This window comes from Mucor velutinosus, assembly GCF_035048745.1.
Source record: "Mucor velutinosus strain NIH1002 chromosome Unknown tig00001564, whole genome shotgun sequence".
NCBI lineage: Eukaryota > Fungi > Mucoromycota > Mucoromycetes > Mucorales > Mucoraceae > Mucor > Mucor velutinosus.
Genome location: NW_027041906.1, coordinates 3,683,029 through 3,698,079, shown reverse-complemented (window position 1 = coordinate 3,698,079; position 15,051 = coordinate 3,683,029). Strand labels below are relative to the sequence as shown.

The window sequence follows — 15,051 nt, the reverse complement described above, 5'->3', positions numbered from 1 at the left end:
TTTTTTTTCCTTTTGCAAAACGCGTGTAGTATCAAACCATGGTGGTTTTGGAAACCGTTTGATTGATAAAAACACTCTAGCTTCTGATAACGCTGTATTGTACTGTCAGAAAGGCTTGATGCTGCTTTTTTAAAGTGGAATATAATAGGTACTATTCGATAACGAGCACAGAAAGGCGTATAATTAACACTAATTGAATTTGTTTATTGGGTTTTGATGATTGCTTTGCCTGATTGACATAGGTGCTGCTGCCATTACTTCTCTGCTACCTCTGCTGTCTGCTTCTTTGGTTTATCATGTCTGGTGATTGCTTTTTTGGTCTTTGTCTGGTCTCTGGTGTCGTTCATTCTGTGGCTTTTCTATGATGCTGGCGTGGCTGCTGCTGCTAATCTGGTCTTTTTTGGTCTACTATATTTGGTGCATGATCGTTCCCTGGCCTGCCTCTGGTAATTGCATATTTTTCTCTTGTCTATCTGTGTCTGTGGTAAGTGGTAAGTATCTTCTTTCTTCTGGTCGCAATGATATATAACTTCTTTGAACGTTTGTATTATTGCTTCCTTTCTCATGATAATGCATTCATGATGTTTCCTTTGTGGCACTTTCTTCTTCTTTCGCTGCTGGTTGTGTTGCCTCTGTGGCTTCACATAAAACAACATTAGTCATTATGTTGCATTGCATACTGATAATACCACTGTTGCTTTTGCAGCTGTGCGTGTTTGTGTTGCTTTACATTCGACTATCGTTACCATGCATGTTGCTCATGTGTGCATTTTTATTGCAACAATAACGAGCTGTTCTGAACATCTTTGATGTTGTATTTATAATATACTTTTCTTTGACCCACTCTGTGTGAGTATCTTTTTTTTTTTCTTCGTATATACTGCTATACTCCTCGTATAATAGTAATATGTTTTTTTTTCTTTCTTTTATTATTATTATTATGTTTCTTTGAAGCATACCTTTTTTTACGTTGTGTGGATGTGCCTATCCCTGAAGCTCAACAAGACTTTATCCGAGACTAGGAGGTAGATAGGCTGCCTTCACTTGGTTATCACTACTTACTTTAGTGATGATTGAGGGTCTCAATGCCAGAATTTAGAGCTAGGTGGTGTAAGTAAGGCATGCTCTAGCACCTGAGGGAAGTTTGATGATAGCAGCGGCTATATTGCTATTATAGCGGCGCTTAAAATTTTGCCTTACATCAAAACAGAGGGAAACCCTCGCAAAATTTTTTTTAGGTCAGCGGAGTTTTCAAGCGATTTGATTGGCTGAAATTTAGAAGCAGCAAAGAGTAATAAAGGTCGTTAGTTCAATATCAACTTGATTTATATGTGCAAATTTAACGGAAAAATAGAAGCGAAAAACAATATAGAACATTATTGAATCATTGGCTAAAGTACAGAGATGCATAGTCATTGAAAATCGAGCAGTTTCGATCATTTTTTGTGGAGATAATTCATTGGCATTGCTCTCATGATGGCCAGATTCAGCATGCCATCATACTAGTTAAAAAGTAAAGGACATGTACATGACAGTAGTATGATGTATTTTGCTAGTAGCAGCAGCTAATACTTGTACATTAATCCTGTGAATTTCATGAAGGATAGTATCTGCTCGAAGCTTTGTGTTTCTCAAATTTATCGCTGTATGATGGCTGGTTGTGGGTATGTCTAACATAATTTAGCTTGATGCGTCATTTCTAAACAGGATCTCCAAGTGGGAAGAAACATCGGACTCAAGCACATATTACAGCAGGTCATAAACCATGACATGAAACTGGATTCATTTACGGATTCAGTCATGGCATGCTCAAGATTATATGTAGATTGGATTTATTATCCCTGTCACCAAATTACCCAATTAATACCTTATCCTTACACAGGTTTAATCAGTTCAGGTAGTATTGAATCCCTCTAATTTTACAATGCAATAAGCAATGTTCTCTATCCGCCTAATGTTTATACTGTTTTTTTTTACAATAGGTTACGCCTGATAAATCAACACTTTATTACTACTACCTATTGTGAATACATTATTTATTCAGGGATATACAACAATGTTTGATATAATGGATGATCAGTCCAATTGTTGATACGCATATTCGGGAGGACTCAGTATGGCAATCAGAGAGAGAACGACGGACAGCATGATACTCAAAATCCAACTGATGATACAGAATATGAATGAAAAATTGTAGCGAGTCCCCATATAAAATGTTGCGCTCGAGTTGTATAAGTAAGCGATGGTTCCCATCGAAAACGCTTGAGGAAGAGCTAAACATAACATGGTGGTCATTTGATGTCCTTCATAGTAATACATTTATCTATTCTTTGCCTTACCATAGATCAGAAACATTCTAAAAAAAAAAAAAATCATGAAAATTAATTCATCTTTTCACTCGTATAGGGTACATATTCTTGTAGCTTACAATGAGATGGGTGCCCATGCTTTGCTTCTCTTGCGTCTTTGACTACACATGGTAGCCAATAAAGCAAAGATGGTCAGTCCACCGATAACTGCTGCAATCACCATTCCTGCTGCTGCTGCTCGCCTATTTGTCTGTAGTTAACACACTTGATTTGACTCCTCACCAAGGCACTTTTGGTTACCATAATTCGCAAAATCCCTCTAAAGTATGCCACGCAAACTATACTTAGAACCGCTTGACTCTTGTACTCAGACTTCAAGATGATACAAACCTTCTTCGCAATCGCCGTGTTCATAGGAAGGAAAGGGTCTACAGTCTCTTGTCATACTAATCATTCGATCGTCAGTCATTCTGTTGCTGTGATAGCGCCTACAAGGGCATACCTTCTGCAGAGCCTGAACAAGCCATAGTTTGTTTCAATGTAAAATGGCACTGGCGTTACAAAGGTGAGCCTATATACAGATGGCCGTAAATCAGCTGTTATCTAGCTTTCTTTCTCTCCCTTTTTTTCTACCATTTGGGAAACACGATGGAGCATATCGTCAATGTGTAGTTGCAGATGAATATAAAAAACGTTACGACGTATGCAAATAAAGAGACACTCATCGTCAAGTAAAATGAATCAAGTTTAAAAAAGAAGAGAAACGAATGAAAACGAAAAGAAAATTGCCATTTTTGCTGCATGTCCTGCGTGGAGCTTGTTTTATGATGTCATTTGAAGCTTCGATGTGTATAAATACCCCCCCTTTTTATCTGGAAAATTTATTCAGGAACCAAATACCTTTTTTTTTTTTCTCTCTATCTTTTGCACTCAAAACAATGTTTGGATTGTTTCATAAATCAAGCGACAGGCCACTGTCTGAAAAGGGCCTGCTGGGTGTTCTCGAGTACTCTCAAAAGTCAAGCCGTTGTATCGGTCAACTGGCTGACGATAATCGTGTTTCAGCAAACAACCTCATGACATACGGATCTGTATTAGGCGATGATTTGACAGTAAGTAATGCTACGCCTCATGTCTTGATGCATATACTCATTCGCATACATCCTAGGACGTTACCAACAAGTTGGGGCATCTTCTTATACAATGGTCCAATGTCCTGATGGAATTCCAAGATTCAGTGGATCAATACCGTGACACTTTGAAATCCATCATTGTCAAGGAATCCAGCTTGCAGCCAGGTCGTGACCAGAAGAGGAAACTTAGGGATCAAATTGAACGTTTGCAAAACTCGTTGTCTTCCATGGACAAGATGAGCAATCTCAAGGAACAACTCGCTCAACTGGAAGAATTCACTGCGCCTGACGAAGCGGAAATGAGCAACTATAAGCGTATTGCTACACGCGAGGGCCTCTATCTATTGCTGAACGGTATGCATGCCATGGCAAGCAAATCTGACATTATCTCAACATTTGGTAAATACATTGTCGACGAGCTGGATGTGGATCCGATCAAAGCAGGCGAGGAAAGAAGACCTTATGTAGGTGCTGAAAAGACAAAGCGTATTCAGGATGATGCACAAAGAGCTATTGAGCAATGGAATCCAGACAAGACCAAAGTACGCAGAACACTAACAGCTCACCATGGCCACAATCCTCTCATTGTAAAGCAATTGCCACCTGTTCCTCCCAAAGATGATGCGGTTGTCTCTCCAACTCCTTCTGCTACAACATCCACCAAGAGCAGCAGTACAGATGAAGCCAATGTGCCTCCACGCCATGTATCCTTGGAAGAACAAAATAAGCAATATTCATTCTACAAGCCTGATGAAGTTGTTGAGGACGAAGACGAACCTCGCCCAAGTGAATCCACCAGTACAACGACGACGACGACGACTACTAATATAACCAACACAACACATGGTGGAGGTGGTGGCTTCTCTAGTGTCTATTTGCACCATTCTTCGCCCTTTCAAAGCCAGCAACAGCCATTTCAACAGCATCAGCAACTGAATCAGCAAAACCTGTATCAGTTTTATCAACACTATCTACCTCCTCGACCTTATGATGAGATGAAGAGCATCTTTAGTCCAGGTGCTGTATTCAGAGGAGAAGAAACAAAGAGGCATGATGCTGGAGGATTCGTTTTACCTTCCACAAACCCCAACTATCGACCCAATCCGTCGACCTCATCAAGATCTGTGTCTTCCTCCAAGAGCATCCCATCAGATGGCGATAAAGACGACGAGCAATGATAGACCCACCAATACACATAGATACACACACACACACACACACACCCAATAGATATATCCAACCACATTCACGTTCACCCCACATTATACACTGCAAAATAAAGCTCTGATTTATATCAAGTATACCTAATTCTGTCAATGCCCCGACTTCTTCTTACTTGCATAATGGCCACTAGTTCTTTGATGGCTTCTTCTAGAATGACTACGTTGTTTAGCAACATGGAGAGTGAGATCTCGGTCGACTTGTTCTTTCTACGCTGTGATGGGTGCTGGGTCGGTGCAAATACATCCTCGTCATCTGCATCCAGACTCAAGATGGGATCCCTATCAAACTCAAAGTTGGAGGGAAATAAGGGTTGAATGTGAACCTGCAGCGTCCTTTTAGCGTGCAATGCAAGTGGAGACATGGGATGAACAGCCGGTGGATGTGGAGCAAGCGATGCTGCTGCTCCTACAGTTGATGGCGTGGACAGCGTGGGTGCAATCGTGGTGGTGGACAAGGACTTTGACAAGTTGGCAGTAGTGGCTGATGTAGAAGGCTTCAGACTAGCCACCGAATTTCGACGCTTGCTTGTTTGTTGTGATGCATTGTTGCCAGCAGTACTGCTACCACCATTAGCATGCGACGTGCTTGAATTGTGGGTCGCCGAGCTCGAGCTCCCGCCTAAACCAAACAGCTTGCCGACCATGGATGCAGCACTGGTCGTTGCTGTGCTAGTCGATGCAGAAGGCTGTGAATCTAGTGTAGATCCTCGACGAATGGAACTCGACAAGGAAGGCACAGGAGCAGCAGCAGCAGCCATCGTAGTCTGGCCAAATAAAAGGCCACCCCATCGTTCATCCAGCAAGGCATCAAAGCCATCGACTTCTGATCTATAATAGTCCACCTGCTGTGTCAAGGTACGGAACAGCGTATAAAATGGAGGAAATGATTTGAACTGTGTTGGCGTTGTCATGTGAACTGAATTGCGCTCTGCACCAAAATCCAACGATTTGTCATCATCATCATCGTCATCCGTAGTCTTTGAATTGCTAGCTTGGGTCTGGTGCATTTCATGGAAGGCAGGCATGTCCATAAGACCACTGTTTCTGGCACCACCCTTGCTGCCCAAATGCAGTATGTCGTTTGCATTGGTACGGTCTGACTCGCAAAACGAGATCCATCCCTCCAAGCTTCGGTATGGACAAAGAGCCAGCGCAGAGATGACACTGGTCAATGCGAGATTGAGTTCAGAGGATTGTGCAAAAAAGTGCGACAATAAACCCAGTAAAAGCTGAAGCAGAGTGTCTGTGGATCGGATGCGCTGGCGCACTGGAGGCTGTCTCGTTGGCAGTATACTGTGCTGGTGTGGTTGGTGCACTTCTTCGTGTGATGCACCTGCCCGCTGGCCATACTTGAAGCTTCGACGTCGCTCACTTTTTGAAGGCGCAGGCTTCTTATGCAATTGCTGTTGTGTGGTGTAAGGTGATTCAAGCAGGCCCTGGTAGCATACATCTTGCTCTAGGGTTGTCTTTACATCCTCTAAATAGTCCTCGTATCCCATGGCCAGAATGTCATCTGCATGCACTTGATCGATGGCTGATATCAGTGAAAAGTAGAGCTGAATTTCGCGGATATGGTGCGAGACATTGGTAGAAGGCGGTGCTTGTTCATCGTTTCTGTCGGGTACTGTGGACAGTAGTCGGTCAGAGAACCTGCAGTGCTTGACAATCAAAGTCTTGAGTAGCTTCAGTGTTGCAATGACAGTGGGTTGTGAGCTTGATTTGAGTCTGGTAAAGATCAGGTCCTTGAGTGTGAACCGCTCTGCTGCCGTAAAGTAAGGTGTGCTCTTGAAATCAAGCTCTACGCCTCGAAAGCTCGTTGGTGTCGCCATCATCAACTTTTGCACTATCTGCTCTTCGTCGTCTGTCTCCTCCATAAGAAAGCCTACCATCACCGACGCTAAATCCTGCTGCTGTACAATCTGCAGTATCAAGTCGATATAGCTGATGACAGCTACTGACGATCCATCTGCATCAGAGCATTCTAAAATGGACGGATACAAGATATTCTCCATGAAAATGCCACGAATACACTGTAATAAGCGCTCAGAGATAGCATTGTTTGGACATCGAAGCAGCACATCCTGACAAAACTCGAGCAGCTTCAAAAAGGAATCTAGCTGGTACTTGAACTGAGCAGAGCTGGATTGCTCGACACCAAATTCGTCTGATGGGTAAGATCGAGGGTCCAAATCTTGACCCAACAAGTAAGATGCTGCTGTGCTATTGACTTCCTTTTCGTCTTTGATGATGAGCTTGCGAGGCAGTTGCGAGTACAGTGCGCCTAATCCAGCGGCCATGATGGTAGCAAAGTCTGATTCCAGTATAAAGTCGCCTAGTTGCTCTGTCGCCATCTCCATCAAAAACAACAATCCAGTGCGAGCGTAGTCTCCAGATCGTCCCTCACGATGGATATATCTCAGCAGGTATGTAAACAACAGGAATTCGTATTCAGGTGGGGCAACGGGTACCTCTACCATAGGCGTCATGATGGGCGTATCTGCTGCTGCTGTAGTAGCTGTTGCGGTTGCTGATGGCTTTTGTGGTGTTGTAAGCCATTGCTTGTCATGAAAGAAGATGTTCAGTAGTGCTGGAAATCCATGAATCTTGGAGCATATCGTGTACATGAGGTCCACCAAATCCTCGTGATCCAATTCACTTTGTCTCTCATCCAGGACACAAAATCGAAGCAGCTTGATGGTGGGTTTATGAACTGCATTATGGACGAGAAAGCGGTCATCCAGTAGATCCACCATGGATGCGATGGTGCGAATGCTTTCGCCACGGATGCCCTCTGGATAATCCATCTTTTCAGACACGTTGACCAAGTACTGTAGTATGCCATGCTTCAAAAAGTACTCCATGCACACGCCTGTTGTATTGTCCTCCTGTCGCGCCTCTTCATCTACCAGCATGTCTACCATTTGGCGCAATCTCTCTGGGATCTCTGTCTGTTTGACATGCAAATTGGCCCTGCGATCCTCTGCTATAAAGATGTTCTAGTGCATACGTTGTAAGCATGGCGAATGGATGGCGCATATGAGCAATGGGGATTCTTACATGAACATAGTCCCAGCATTTATGAAATTTGACTAACTGCAGTGCACTGGTCGGCTGTGCTTTGGGTGTTACAATACGTTTCTTGAATTTGGAAAAGTAATCCATATATACATGTAGTTTCAGGCACGCTTTTTATGAGGGAAAGACAAAAAAAAAAAAAAAAAAAAAAGAGACAGAGTTAGGATTCACTTGGATCTGTTTGTTATTTTGGGCTACTTGACCCCTTAAATCAGCTAGTGAATGTGAAACGCATTGTCTTTGTTTGCAGCAATGGAAACACTCGACTCTGTGACCTATCTTGTAGAGGTGCTACTGATGGTGTTGGAAGCATTGCCAATGTCCAATGGCTAATGATATATATATATACATCAAACATGGCATGCAGCCTCATTTGGCACTCTAGAGCAGCTCCATCTACTGTCAAATGAGAGTAACTACACATGACTTTTTTGGTCAGGAATCATTTCGGCACCTACACTGACGGCACACCATTTGCTGCGCTTCTGTTATCAGTTGGTGGTTGGAGTGGATCAAAGCAACATGCATATGATTAAAAAGGCTACATTCATTCGCCCCTTATCTTGCTGAAACCCCTCATACAAACATACGACTTGAAACGATTGAGCATCATGTCATATCCCAAAAAAAAAAATCTACTTTGTTCCATGTGTTCAATGCTACATGAATAAAGTGTTGATTGCTCTGGATGGAAAATTTTTCATAGATCGACAAGCGTCAGATCCAATGGTTTCATACACTCAGCGCAATAGAACATCCACATGACATGGTCATGATTGGAAAGATATAGAACAGAAAACACATGGTTCCATTGAAGAAAATGGATCTGATAAAATTTAAGCGTTGTACATGACCTTTTGTATTATTAATTGGATCCAAATAAACAAATGTTGTGCATGCCTGGGTTTCCAATGAACGCGGAAATGCGGTTTAGAGTGCTCGGCGCAATCACCGATACTGATCTTTTAATGTATTACCTTCTTACTGCTGAGGCGAAACGAGCTTGATTTGGAAGATTCTCCTCTGCATGCTGATGGTAAATTCCATGCTTCCATCCTGCTTTTTACTTTTATCAAACGACACACTGGGATGTGTAGATTGCAAGGCCTAGTTTAGAGTTTAAATGGCTGTAGTCTATCGCAGGTATCCAGTTAGATTGAATGGGTCATTGCTTACAAATGAATCAAACAGTCCACATGTTACACGATCAATACTCATTTCAAACAGATACATGAATAGATCAGAACAGGCAACCTAATTGTATGTGTTCTTCATCGATCTTCTGTGTGCACAATGGCCGTATAGCGTCAGGATGAGGCTTTGATAGAACTGTAGAACGTTTTAGGCATTGCCAATGTTTTAAAGTTTATCAAAATTACGTGGCTAAATCCTAAAATAGTAGTATTTGTATTTGTGGAATAGAGCAATCCCTCTAGGCCGCAACCCCGCACGTTTTGGCCAGAACCCGACGGTTATCAGCTTCATTTTATGAGTCAAAAATTTAAGGTATAAAAAGGCAGAAAATTTTTGTGTCAATGTATATAATCACTCTCTTCCCATTGACACTTTTCCATCTTCATCATACAGCATACAATGACTACATTTTTTGAAAACCCACACTACTACTCTAGCCAAATCAAATTGGAAGAGCCCAGTATACTGCCATCATCTTTACAACAACAACAGCAACAACAACAACAACCACAACAACCACAGCAGCAGCAGCCATCCCACCAAGATGATTTTCAAGATTTCTTTGTTGCCTACAGATCATCACCGACAGATTTGTGCAGAAACGTCGACTATTGGAAATTTGCAGTATCCCAGATGCAGCAGCACATTTTTAATACGAGCAGTGCAACCTACTCATCGCCCGAAGCCTACTTCTTGAAGAAAACTAAAAAGAACACATCGGTTGCCAAAGACTTGCTTGCAATGATCAATGACAATGGCACATTTCGATTCAATTGCGACCCAATGTGTGCTTCAGATCCACTTACATACCGCAGACACAGATCTGAGAATCTGCTGCTGCGTATGATTCATTGCAGAGACTTGGATATGAACCAAATCTCTCTGATGCGACTGTCCAAAGGCGTCTTTGTCCATCAAAAGTGGCAATCCAGCGTCCCTCAACCCTCTCCCACATTGTCTTGCATTGAAGAGGTGATGGCGAATGATTTCATTGATACACAAGGTATGTTATCACACACACTAAAAGAGCAATATAAAGCACATGAATTGAACATTTTTGCTATAGACGAAGCTCCCATTGATACATTTCAGTTTGGCAATGCATGTCATATGATTAATAACCTGACAAGCTCCTGCTACGACATGTTCATTCCCTACAGCTACACATTTGGCGCAAGATATACAAACCCATATAACAATGCGAGTGATCTCGTCATTCGTGGCAAATTACCCTTGTGGTGTCAAACGCTGTTCTTGTCAAACTGTATAAAGCAAACAGAGCCTGTTCAAGCACATGTCCCTCGATCGGGCCTCTTCCCATTTGCACCTCAAATCACTGTTACATTCAAGCCTTTAATACAAGATGAAACAGATGCCATCATGCCTGAATTGACCGTCTTATACGAGCGTTTCACTATGGAGGACATGGACGCATTTTCTTTCCCTGAGCTCACGGATGAAGAATTGGAACTGACATGGCCTGAAAGAAAGAAGCAAGTCTATCAAAGAATCCTTGTCTGCGATATTCCTGATGACTTGGCCAAGATATTGAGTGATATGGCTACCATTTGGGCCGCAAGCAAAGGATTAATGCTTTGAATACTGGCATACACGCTCTTTACTACACTGTACATAAACTCTATACCATCATTTTCTTGTAAAAAAAAACAATCCCCTACTCTTTTTCTCTGTCTAGTCCTCCCCCCCCCCTTTTATTCATCATTAATAAAATCCTGTGCTTTTTGACAATTTACATCAAAGGGACCTGTACTGTAGCACAACATGTTTTTACCACAAGAGAACTGGAAACCCACATTTTCACCTGAGCATTGAATGATGGTCTACCGTCATGTCAGCCATAAAGCTTTCTCTTTCTTTGAAATCAACTTACTGAACCCTGTCCATCTAGTCGAAGACAATAAAGGCCTTGAGACACATTTTTGCATGATGGCGTCCAGCTACCATTGGGAAGCTTGAGTTTGTTTGATGGATCAAACGTTGTATCACCCATAGGTGGTGGTTTGACTAAATCAACAGCCTCATTGACTGATAATGCTGAGCCTTTCTTGATCCTGGTCTGCTAGTAGTCCTCCTCATTTGTTTGTTTTTGTACCAGATTGTAGAAAGGCGTACTGTTGATTGCCGTACTAGGCACATTTTGCTCGGTCCTCGACTCCTGTTGATCAGTTTCTAAATCAGGCGTTTTCGTTGGAGGCAAGGATGGTAGTGAATGTGTCACGAATGTGCCAAGATCAGGCTGCGATTGCTGTTGTTGGGCGGTTACAGCACTGGGTGTTGGTTGAATATGCTTGTAGACATACATGGTTTTATCAGGACCTGACTCGACAACTTCCATACTGAATATGGGGCGAGACAATGATGTAGTAGTAGTAATAACAGTAGTTGAAAGATGATGTATTTTGCGCTTCAGATCGTCGATTTGCTGCTGATCTTGTATTAGTTCGTCGTGTTTTATTCTAATCTGTTCTTCTGCTGATTGAATTCGCTCTGCTATCAAACTCTTGTAATCAAATAGGTTGCCATGCGTTGCGACTTCCAATGGAGTGGTTTCAGCAATAGGCACTTTGTAGACTTTGCTGTTAAGATCAGAGTCAATACCAGAGATATAAGAGTCCAAAAGTGCCTAATCGAGCGCATCGAAAAAATCAAAGCGCGTGCTTTCTTCCTGCTCGTCGTGCCCCTTCTATCCCTGGTTTCCGTCGACCTGAATGGCAGGCGGCAACAGTACTTGTGCATCTTGTTGATTGCTAGCTATTGGCATACTGCTAGCATTCATCAAAAACCTCTCTATTTGCGTAGTCGGTTGTGTCACTAGCAAGTTCATTTTTAGAAAAAGCATTGCGTGTACCAGTGTCCATTAATGTTGTATCACGGTGAAGTTCTTGTGCTTCAGATCCACTAGGTTTCATGATGATGTCAAAAGCATATTCTGTATCACTAGAGATGCTATTCTTATCACTGGCCTCCTTGACTGTCGTCTGCGAGTCTAATTGGCCATGGTGAAGAGTTGTCTTGTTATCATCTGTATTATCCTCTCTGGTCGCCTCTTGGTTCACATCAAGATTGATATTTGGCTTGTTGTAGTTTGCACGACCTTTTTGTTCTTTCTGCCTGCGAATATCCTGATCTGCAGCATGTTCATATTCTTTGTAATTGCCTAGTCCAGTGTCCACTTTATCATTGCTGCTGCTGCTGGACATGAGGTCTGTCCACTGAATCTTTGGATCAGACTCTACCACTACGGCTTCATTCAATGGTCTTGCAGTAGCAAGGGCGCTAATAATGACTATTGCTATACAAAGTGAAATACGTATATGGAAGAGTGTAAAAGAACTGGAAAGAACATCTCTCCAGCTATTTATGCTTGGAATGGGCAATTGAAAATAGGGCTAAATGGCAGTAAAAAGAAAAACATTGCTCCAACGAAAGGAATTTGTGGCTCTATTAGACATTTTTCTGTCATATTTAACATTTGCATCTGAATTCTCTGGCTATGAGATGAGGTTGCGCAACATGTTAGAAATTCGAACCTTAATTGTTGCTTTTGATGTTAGCAAGCATCAGCTCATATGAGCTCATCATTAGATGATAGCAAAGAGAATGAGCTGAAGAACACTCTCCTTGTTTTTCCATCGCTCTAATGTGTTCTGGCTTCTCGTAAATATTCATTGTATGAGGCATGATTTGGCTGTACAAAGCCATGCTTGATATTTAATTGGCCAATATCGTGAATACAATAAGGTTTTGCGAATGCAGGGTCAAACAAAAAGCAGAGTGATTATACAAATTGACAGAGAGATAGAGAGCTCCATGAGTAGAGCATCTCTTTACAAAGATATATAATATGGCTTCTCAATTAAAGTATCTCTTTGTTCTGTATTCTCAACATGTCTCAATTAGTTTACTATCTGCTACAGAGCATTACTGCTGTGTATTCGGCTCGATCTATGGCTGTCATGCCTTTTATCATGGTCATGGCGTACATGGCCTACTACTACAACAAGCGATATAGATCACCGCTGGCTTCAGTACCACTTGCGCCAGCAGAACATTTTCTCGTCAAGTATTTTGGCCTGGCACCTCCTCCAAACGACGCTGAAAAAGTCGATACGTTGTCCAGATTTCTGATCCGTGTGGGTCAAGATGCTTCCCTGTCTCCCATCAGCGTCTGTTGGTCTGTTACTGGCACACCTCTTGTTATTGTCAGCTCACTAAAAGGCATCAAAGATGTATTGATTGATGGGCAAACCAAGAGCAAGATCAAAGATGAGCCTTCCAATGTGCAGCGTGGAAATTTGATCCGTTTGATTCAAAATCTAGTATTTGGGGGCAAAAGCTTGAACAATGCGGTTGGCGAAGTAAGCACATATATGCTTCATCAAATCGAGACTTGTTCAGCTAACAAACTATCAATAGGAATGGCGCTGGCGTCGACATGTTCTTTTGCCTCCATTTCAACCAAAGCAACTCGTACCCAAATTACTGCCGTATGTTGCCAGTCGAGCAGCAGCGCTGCTGAAAGTATTCCAGGAGCAATCAGAGACAGGCGAGGCAACTGAGCTGGACGGTTTGTTCATGGACATGACGATGGATGTTATCAATTACTACCTGTACGGTCGAAGCGATTTGAATTACGGCATGGTGGGTGGTAGACGCAATTTAAAGGTACAGAGCTATCCTACCAAGCAGAGTTACTGGGCTAACATTGGCGACTCATAGAATGAGCACCATCGACTAGGTTTAGGCTTCATGTCAGTTGAGGCGTGGCTTCCTTTTGGTATCAACAAGACAGACTGGGCTCAAAGAACATACAAACCTGCTCGTGATTTACTGAAAGCATTCATCAAAGACTCGTTGGTCTACGCTTTCGAGGACTACAAGAGAGATGTGAAAGAATACGAGGAGCAAGGTATTCCAGAAAAACAACGATCCTATCGCTCTGTCGCAGCCTGCGCTTTTGCTAGTGGACGCTACGCTGATGACCAAGTTGACTTGATCAATGATCTGCTTTCACTGACTTTTGCTGGCTATGATACCACTGCTCATACATTGGCCTTTGCCTTTTCTGAACTGGCTCGCAACCCTGCACTCCAAGATGAGCTGTTTGCGCAAGTGCGTCAAGTTCTTGGCCCTCCTCCTGTAGCTCCTGATAGTGTCACTGTGGAGAAGCTTGCTCGTATGCCTTTGGTGACCGCCATCTACCGTGAGACACTTCGCAAATACCCAGCTGTTGTCTTTATTCCTGTGCATGTCAATCGCGACACAGTGGTGGATGGTGCCATTGTCCCTGCAGGAGCAGAGATCTGGTGCAATGTGCGAGGCGTGCAAATGAATCCTGCCATCTTTCCCGATCCAGATAAGTTTGATCCTACTCGCTGGTTACGTCCTGAGGACAAGATGGCCGATGGCACATCAGACAATGCCTTTGACAATCTGACAACATCAAACAACAGCCATGTTACCATCACGCCGGAAACACAGTACAACTTTCCTGATTTATCATTTACCTTGGGCCAGCATGCTTGTATTGGAAAGAACTTGGCTATTCTAGAGCTGAGAACAGTGATTGCGTGTACCATGAATCAATTCTCTTGCAGTTTGAAAAAGGACTCGGTTATTGACACCAAGATTGTGCTTACAACAAAGCCTCGCCATGGGGTATGGGTTCATTTTAAAAAGCGTTAGTTTACAAATCACATTATAATAAATGTTCAGTTCCTAGACACTTTTACAACCATAATAATATGGAAATTGGGTTTCAAGACATTTGTTGTCAGGCCTAGCTCATATATGATTAACCAGCCCCACCAGCCAAAATTAATTCAAACCCAGAATCATAGTTTGTTTCCAGATTGGCCAAATCCTAATGATTTTCGACTCGATTGAACTATTTTTTTGCGGATTCAACCAAGTAAAACATGATCATCATCCTGAGCTTCTTTAAGCTTTCTTGGAGTGCTTTTCAAGGCGCATCCAATGGTACCAAGTAATATAGATGTTTTGAAGAAACTTATTGAGCAATTTATGAAAATATGAAAAGAGGTTTCTGGCCAAAATGTCGAAATTTTACATACCAAAGTCCCACAAAGATGATTT

At 42.4% G+C, this 15,051-nt stretch overlaps 6 protein-coding genes across 6 annotated transcripts; 3 read left to right on the top strand and 3 right to left on the bottom strand.

The window, feature by feature from the left end:
- Positions 1 to 2,076: 2,076 nt before the first annotated feature.
- Positions 2,077 to 3,034, bottom strand: ATC70_011509 (Glycyl-tRNA synthetase; the record flags this gene model as incomplete). Its single annotated transcript, XM_064830699.1, has 7 exons — positions 2,077 to 2,273; positions 2,340 to 2,356; positions 2,429 to 2,551; positions 2,610 to 2,628; positions 2,700 to 2,755; positions 2,812 to 2,880; positions 2,943 to 3,034. The coding sequence occupies 7 exons, from the start codon at positions 3,032 to 3,034 to the stop codon at positions 2,077 to 2,079; spliced, it is 573 nt and encodes a 190-aa protein (XP_064683201.1).
- A 213-nt stretch (positions 3,035 to 3,247) lies between these two features.
- ATC70_011508 (uncharacterized protein) lies at positions 3,248 to 4,620 on the top strand (the record flags this gene model as incomplete). The annotated part of the gene is made up of 2 exons (XM_064830698.1): positions 3,248 to 3,421; positions 3,478 to 4,620. The coding sequence occupies 2 exons, from the start codon at positions 3,248 to 3,250 to the stop codon at positions 4,618 to 4,620; spliced, it is 1,317 nt and encodes a 438-aa protein (XP_064683200.1).
- Positions 4,621 to 4,736: 116 nt separating this feature from the next.
- On the bottom strand, positions 4,737 to 7,827 carry ATC70_011507 (uncharacterized protein; the record flags this gene model as incomplete). The annotated part of the gene is made up of 2 exons (XM_064830697.1): positions 4,737 to 7,661; positions 7,723 to 7,827. 2 exons carry the CDS (start codon positions 7,825 to 7,827, stop codon positions 4,737 to 4,739), a joined length of 3,030 nt encoding a protein of 1,009 aa, XP_064683199.1.
- Positions 7,828 to 9,333: 1,506 nt separating this feature from the next.
- Positions 9,334 to 10,533, top strand: GYP5 (GTPase-activating protein; the record flags this gene model as incomplete). Its single annotated transcript, XM_064830696.1, has 2 exons — positions 9,334 to 9,937; positions 10,001 to 10,533. The coding sequence occupies 2 exons, from the start codon at positions 9,334 to 9,336 to the stop codon at positions 10,531 to 10,533; spliced, it is 1,137 nt and encodes a 378-aa protein (XP_064683198.1).
- A 481-nt stretch (positions 10,534 to 11,014) lies between these two features.
- ATC70_011505 (uncharacterized protein) lies at positions 11,015 to 12,155 on the bottom strand (the record flags this gene model as incomplete). The annotated part of the gene is made up of 3 exons (XM_064830695.1): positions 11,015 to 11,578; positions 11,660 to 11,742; positions 11,804 to 12,155. The coding sequence occupies 3 exons, from the start codon at positions 12,153 to 12,155 to the stop codon at positions 11,015 to 11,017; spliced, it is 999 nt and encodes a 332-aa protein (XP_064683197.1).
- A 687-nt stretch (positions 12,156 to 12,842) lies between these two features.
- On the top strand, positions 12,843 to 14,640 carry ATC70_011504 (uncharacterized protein; the record flags this gene model as incomplete). Its single annotated transcript, XM_064830694.1, has 3 exons — positions 12,843 to 13,313; positions 13,372 to 13,620; positions 13,675 to 14,640. The coding sequence occupies 3 exons, from the start codon at positions 12,843 to 12,845 to the stop codon at positions 14,638 to 14,640; spliced, it is 1,686 nt and encodes a 561-aa protein (XP_064683196.1).
- Between the last annotated feature and the right edge of the window lie 411 nt (positions 14,641 to 15,051).